This window comes from Solanum tuberosum, unplaced genomic scaffold, assembly GCF_000226075.1.
Source record: "Solanum tuberosum cultivar DM 1-3 516 R44 unplaced genomic scaffold, SolTub_3.0 scf00095, whole genome shotgun sequence".
Classification (NCBI taxonomy): Eukaryota; Viridiplantae; Streptophyta; class Magnoliopsida; order Solanales; family Solanaceae; genus Solanum; species Solanum tuberosum.
The window spans coordinates 725745-732973 of record NW_006239021.1 but is presented as its reverse complement, the minus strand read 5'-3'; the positions used below and the strand labels follow the sequence as shown (position 1 = coordinate 732973).

The window sequence follows — 7229 nt, the reverse complement described above, 5'->3', positions numbered from 1 at the left end:
TTGGGGATCCATCTTTGTGTGTGGTGGAGCAATAAAATCATGTGTACAGACATCAAATTTTTAGATGGAAATTATTTGGCTCCTGACCCTGAACCAATTGTGATGAGAGAACCTTGTTGGCTTGATGCATACACGTTACAACCAATTATAGCTAAACTAACCAGTATTTTCAATACAATTTTATAGTTTGGAACTGTGCTCTTAATTTAACAATTTGAGCAAATAACCTTACAAAAATCAATTTGTAAGTTGATACAAATGCACATGTGACCATACCATAGATGCATCTATTAAATCTAATAGTAAGTGGTCCACATGGCAGGTGAACGGACCCATATTCACCTTTTTATATGTTCCAAATAATTTCAGGGGATACAATCCCAACCTTAGCTGGTACAATGATAATTTTATCATGAGAACAAGCAACACATGAGAATTCTTGAAGAATCTTTTATTTCTTCAACATATAACCACATGAATTCTCAATTCTTTTGCATCACATTTGAATCGAAATGGTCAACCGGTTATGCCGACCTATATTTATTCTAGTAAACTTCTAGTTTACTTTTGCATGTGATTCCTTCATCATGCCCATATTTTTATTCAACAAATAAGCAAAAGACGAACAACCTTTTATGTAAATATTCATAACCCGCTTTGATTGTAGTGATTTGAAGATATTTAATCTTTCAATAATTTACGGTCTCAATATAACAATGTTTCTTTTCAATTCCTCTGAAACTTAAAAAGTTTCTTTTGAGACTTACTACAACCTCAATATTATGAACTGTTTTATTTTCTGGATAGTAACAAATTAGTCCTTCCGAAACTTTCAATTAGTTGTGTAATGCCACAAATTTCACAACATCATTCTTATGGTGACCATCTCCTTCAAGGAGAAAATTATTATTATTGTCATGGTTAAAATTATTACTGCAAGACTTATTTCTTGACAACCAATGACAATTTTGTGTTGCCACACAATTACATTTATTTTGGTCATGACCATAACCTTTATAGAAAAAAATATTCTTCTTTTGTCCTCCAATAGTTCATAATAAAACATACCACAATATTTGTGTAGTACTCAAAGTATATGACCGAAATGACCATTTATGTCAAAATATAAAGTTTTTTCAATATCTCAAACTTCCCGTAGAGGTGAGATGTGGCAATTATCCAACCATATGCACTGCTACCACATTCACATAAGAGAATGGAGCAAATCAATTGGACAAATTTCATGACTTTTATTAAGAGCATATCAATTTGCTTAGTCATCATTACATCGTCATTATATAATGTTGGGACTTGAACCCAACGTCTTACCCCTAAGAAGACATTTTAGGTCATTAATTGTTGGGACCCAACCCACCATTTTATTATCATGATGCATCAGGACTCTTACCCCTCTTGGTGCGATAGGACTTGAATCCTTCTTCTTATCCTCAATCAATGACATAATAAGCCAAATATAATAGGACTCACCATTGAGCCTTTAAAAAATATTGCCACTTTGTGATTGACATGCACAAATAAATATAGAACAAAAGAAACACAATAAAAATATTCTCAACAAATTATGTATGAATATCTTAAACTTGTCAAAACAGAGAGTTACATATAGCATTATATTATATTATGTTTGGTGCACTATAATTAAGCTAGTGAATTACCGTTATAAATCAAAGAATCAATTGCACACTAAGAAAATAATAATTTCAATTACACTAAAATAAAATTGCTCACTAACACTACTCCTTTTTCAATTTTCATGTGAACCCAAAAATCTCACAAACAAAACAAAATAAATTAAAAGCTTATGCAATAACCAAAACAGTGAGCATAATCATAAATAAAATATAAAATAAGTTTCACATACAAAAGAAAGTATATATAGTCATAGGTGGAAAAAGAAATGCACAGTAACAATAATATTAATCATTCACCTTGTTCAGAAGTAAAATATAAAATAGATTCCACAATAATTTACCTTGTTTCTGAGAGAAAAAATAAACACAATTATTTTACCTTTTTTTATTTACTTTGCTTCAATTCGTGCTGATAACGTGTTGTAAAACTAAAGTAAAACAAGACAAGAAATATAAAAGATGATAGCAATAGAAATAGGAAAACAAGAGATGAGAGCTTTTCTTATTATTCCAAGTATTCAAGCTTTCAATAATTAATTATTTATAAGTTAATAATGCACCCTAAAATAATAAATATTACATACTGTGACCTTATGAGTACATCAATGATCAATCATAATTAACTTACCCGTCCATTTTAAATACTGGTGGTTACTTGATATTCATTAATAACTTTTTTTCAAATAAAAAGAAATTGTCTGAATATATTAACCTGACTAAAAATTGCGTATTTTCATAAGCATTTATTTTTAAATATCTTTTCAGAAAAATGCTTTTGAAATAAAAATAAAAATTTGTATTTGGTTAATTTATTTGAAAAGTATTTTTTTTATAAGAAATTGTGTTTGACTAATCTTTTTAAAAAAGTGTTTTTAAGAGTCAAATTACGATAAAGGACAAGTATTAATGTATTTTTAATAATAAGATTATTTTATAGAAAGAAATTAGTTTAAAATCTATTACAAAAAATTAAATTAAATTTTTATTTTTATTAAATTAAAATATTCATATTCAAATTTTCAATCAATATTATACATTTTTTTAGAGTTGAAATCTTTAATTGTTTTTTTTTCTATTTTTTTAATCTTGCAAAAATGTTGTTGTTAGTTTTTTTTTCTAATTCTGAAAAATAATATGTATAATAAAAATAATAATACATAAACGTAAAATAAAATATAAAATTTATTAGATAAAAATAATAAAATAAAATTATTAAATAAAACCTACCCAAACATATGAGAAAATTAAAAAACAAAAATGCACCAATCAAGCTTTCAATAATTAATTCTTTATAAGTTAATAATGCACCCTAAAATAATAAATATGACATACTGTGACCTCATGAGTACATCAATGATAATTAACTTACCCGTCCATATTAATAACTTTTTTTCAAATAAAAAGAAATTGTCTGAATATATTAACCTCACTAAAAATTGTTTATTTTTAGAAGCATTTTTTTAAAAAATAGCTTTTTCAGAAACTTGCTTTTGAAAAAAAAAACAATTTGTGTTTGATTAATTCATTTGAAAAGTGATTTTTAAAAGAAATTGTGTTTGACTAATCTTTTTTAAAAAATGCTTTTGAGAGTCAAATTACGATAAAGGACAAGTATTAATTAATATTAAGATTATTTTATAGAGATAAATTAGTTTTAAAATCTATTACAAAAAATTAAATTAATTTTTTTTATTAAATTAAAATATTTTATATTCAAATTTTCAATCAATACATTTTTTTATGGTTGAAATCTTTTTTTTCTTTTTTCTAATCTTGCAATTGTTGTTACCTTTTTTTCTAATTATAAAAAATAATACGTAAAATAAAAAAAAATAGTAATAATACATAAACATAAAATAAAACATAAAATATATTAGTATATAAAAATAATAAAATAAAATTATTAAATGAAACTTACCTAAACATATGAGATATGCTAATTAATTAATAAGAGATAATTTTAAGAAGTCTTGAAAAAAATAATTTTCTGCTTTAGTTTTTGTTTTTTTTAAGAAACACAAATTTTTAGTTTCTTCCCAACAGCAGAAAAACTACTATTACTTCCATTTAATAATAGTTTTACAGGTTTGCCAAACACTTAATTTTTCAAATAGAAAAAAAATTTCTAAAAATAAATGTTTCTGTGCTTCCAACAGCAATGTCAAACTGGCTCTAATTTAAATTCATATTTATTACTAGTATTTCTTTCATTGACTTTTACCTTGTAAAAAATAATGGTGCATTTTGCTAAACAAGTGGATGGGAACTCCTATATAACTTGAAAGAGTGATGCATATACCTAGAAACATTGAGGTTCAAAGTAAAAATAATTAATTATGAGTAATTCCAAAATTCCCATAATTAATCTCACCAAATTAGACAAGTACTCAAATTCTTGGGTACCATTGTGCAATGAGGTTCGACATGCACTTGAAGAACATGGTTATTTTATAGCACTCTATGACGATGATAATAATAATAAGATTTCGAAGGAAATATTTGAGGTAGTGGAAGAGTTATTTGATCTCCCCATTGAAACAAAGAAAAAAAACACTTCTGACTTTCTTTTCTATCAATGGAATGGTCAACTGAAAGCAGCTCCTCTTCATGAAAGCTTTGGGATCCCACACCCAACTGATGTTGAAGCACTGCAAAGCTTCACTACACTTATGTGGCCACAAGGCAACCAAAAATTTTGGTGAGTCCTTCATCTACTTTTGTTTTAGTAGCTTAGTAAGAAGGTTATACTCCCCTTCCTCCCCCCACACCGCACCATCCTAACTCCACATGACTATGTAAGCAATTAAGTTTCGTTCCTAAAAAATAACAATCAAAAAAGGAAAATAGCAACAAATAATGATATGTATATTTCAATAATTTATGCAATGTTTGATTCTTCTCCTCACAATCATCAACTCAAGAGTTTTGATGTATTTTTCTGTCTTTCTAGTATGAGTTAGATTCGTCATATTAATAGAACTTTATTAACCAATAATTTGACTTGGTCAACCTATTATGCATTTAAGTTTAATTCAAAATTTAATATGGAGATTTCATTATCTACATACTAACCCCGCCCCAAACCCACACCCATCCCATTGTCATCCCGAGTTTGATACTGAACATTTGTATAGCCAATCACAACTAGTTTGTATACCGTATTTAAATTTTAATAACCTCCGAGGCTTACCGTATATATATATATTTGTGTATTTTAGTGAAACAGTGGCATCGTACGTCAAGGTAGCAGCAGAAGTAGAGCAACTGGTGGATAAAATGGTATTCGAGAGCTATGGAGTAGCAGAAACGCACTATGAATCTCATGTTGCAGCCACTACATACCTCCTCCGCCCTATCAAGTACAGAGCACCACTGCAGGGGGCGGAGGACGGGACTAGCAATATCGGTTCCAATATACACACGGATAAAAGCTTCTCCACACTTCTCTTTCAGAATCAAATAAATGCTTTGCAAGTTGAAACCAAAAATGGAGAGTGGGTTGATGTTGATGTCCCTCCCTCCGCCTTCGTCTTCATGGCTGGTGATGCTTATGAGGTAAGGTTGCTATTTTATCAGTTTCACCATCAATCTCAATTATTTCATCGAGTACCTATTATTATTTCCCTACATGTAGCAAGCAACTCTTATAAACTAGTTCTATTGTACTAGCTATTCTTTTTGTGGAGGGCTAGCTAATATGCGTATAATGTTCATTGAGTTTTCTTCACTAAAATTGTTATATTTTATCAACAATAGTCACAAATCAATTTTTGCATCACGTTAAAACTAGTGGCAAAGTTCTGTTGTTGTTGTTTCCCATATAGTATATGATGCCGTATTAGAGCTTGATTAATTTGGATTCTAGGACCTATTCAAGAAAACCACTCCCTACCCAAAGATCATGAAAACTGAGACATCTTGTTACAAGAGAAGCAACTCCTTCCGCTGCACCACATCCTTTGGTGCATCAAAGTTCACACATCACATCATTCCGTTATTTAATGTGACAAAAAGTGATTTTGTTTTTGGAAGTAGGCATGGAGCAATGGAAGAATATATGCAGCAAGGCACCAAGTGTTGATGAAAGAGGATAAGCAAAGGTATACATTGGCGCTATTCACATTCAACAAAGGAATAACAGATATACCTGAGGAATTGGTGGATGAAACACATCCTATACAATACAAGCCTTTTGATAATTTTGGATTAGCTTGGTACTACCTCTCTGGTGCTAGCTCCATGACTCATGGCACTGCTAAACCTTACTGTGGCATTAATGCTCGATAGATACGTAACTTCAATTTCATGTTTTTATAATTAAGTTACAATTAATAAGGAAAATAAAAGACAAACTATGTAACAAATGTGTGGGACTTCAATTATATATAAATCCATCCGGTCAACTTCTCTACTTAGTCCATTCAAACTACCAATCGTTTAATTTTTTTAAAAATAAACTAGTTCTCTAAAGATAAAAACTATATGTTCTCTAGAGCTCATATCCCTTTCACTGGCAGGTGACAAAGGAGAAGAAATACTAATTCACACCAGTGTTTTGCACCTAACCAAATTAATTTAGCATAGTTAAGAGATAAGTAACAAATATTGACAAGGTAACCTAGTATGGCTGAGTTGTACAAACAACTTCTAGATACCAAACCATTGATTAGCTTGTTTTAGGACGTTTCTACATCAAATTTCCATTGCTTACCTCACATCTTGATCAAAGGTCAACTTCATGCAGCATGAGGTCGATCTGCACTGATGGGACTGTTCCCTGATGTTGTCCAATTGCTGATGGAACACAGATGGTATCCATCTCTTAGCTCTGAGATGCACGTCGGAAATAATACCTGCACACGTGAAATATAATGAATTATGCTTATGGAAACTGATGATGAATGTTTATTCTTGGTTTAGAGTTATAGTAGTTAATATTTCACACTAGAGCCAACTCAGAAAGAGGATTTTGGCTTCTCTTTCCCCTTTGGAGAAGCGGTAAACTACAAAGCCCTATTATTGGGCATGCTAAAGAAACAAACATTCAAAGGTATCAATAATACAAAATCTAGTACGACAACCAACTTTTATGAAGCATGCTTGCACACATACAAACAGGATTAGATTTGCACCACACACAACAGAGGAACTTACACAAAAATATTTATGCCATGGAGAGCAGCATACTTCCGCAGCAGACGTTCAATTGTATACCATTCTGACCTGTCAGAACCATCCTGATAACCGATTCTTGGCATGTGGATTGATGCTTGAAATAACAAAAAGTATAAAATAGACTATTAGGATATTGCAGTGGCAGAAAAAAAAAGTCACCATCAAAGAGAATATTTGAGCAATACTTACTAATGTAATCATGATAATAGCTGGACATGCATCATGTTACAGCCAAGGAAACTTTTGAACAAATGCTTTTGCAAACACAATAAACTAGTAATGTTCTAACAATTACAGAAATTTCTTGTATTTATTTTTACCAACTAACAGCTGGTACAGGTTCAGACCTACCTGCCACATCAGTGCATCCCCCCCCCCCCCAACCCCACCCCCAACCCTTTA

At 30.4% G+C, this 7229-nt stretch overlaps 2 protein-coding genes across 3 annotated transcripts in view; one reads left to right on the top strand and one right to left on the bottom strand.

Annotated features, from left to right (window-relative positions):
* The first annotated feature begins 3901 nt into the window (after positions 1–3901).
* On the top strand, positions 3902–6505 carry LOC102584071 (probable 2-oxoglutarate-dependent dioxygenase AOP1). The gene is made up of 3 exons (XM_006347942.2): positions 3902–4350; positions 4871–5207; positions 5688–6505. The coding sequence occupies exons 1-3, from the start codon at positions 3989–3991 to the stop codon at positions 5937–5939; spliced, it is 951 nt and encodes a 316-aa protein (XP_006348004.1). The 5' UTR covers positions 3902–3988; the 3' UTR covers positions 5940–6505.
* Positions 6171–7229, bottom strand: part of LOC102587912 (chromodomain-helicase-DNA-binding protein 1-like) — a 14916-nt gene continuing 13857 nt past the window's right edge. For both annotated transcript variants that reach the window (XM_006347864.2, XM_015309007.1), the window contains 2 exons: positions 6807–6921; positions 6171–6505 (listed from right to left, as the gene is read on the bottom strand). In XM_006347864.2, the coding sequence (XP_006347926.1) occupies positions 6475–6505; positions 6807–6921 (146 nt within the window). In that variant the 3' untranslated portion in view covers positions 6171–6474. The remainder of the gene's footprint in view (positions 6506–6806; positions 6922–7229) is intronic.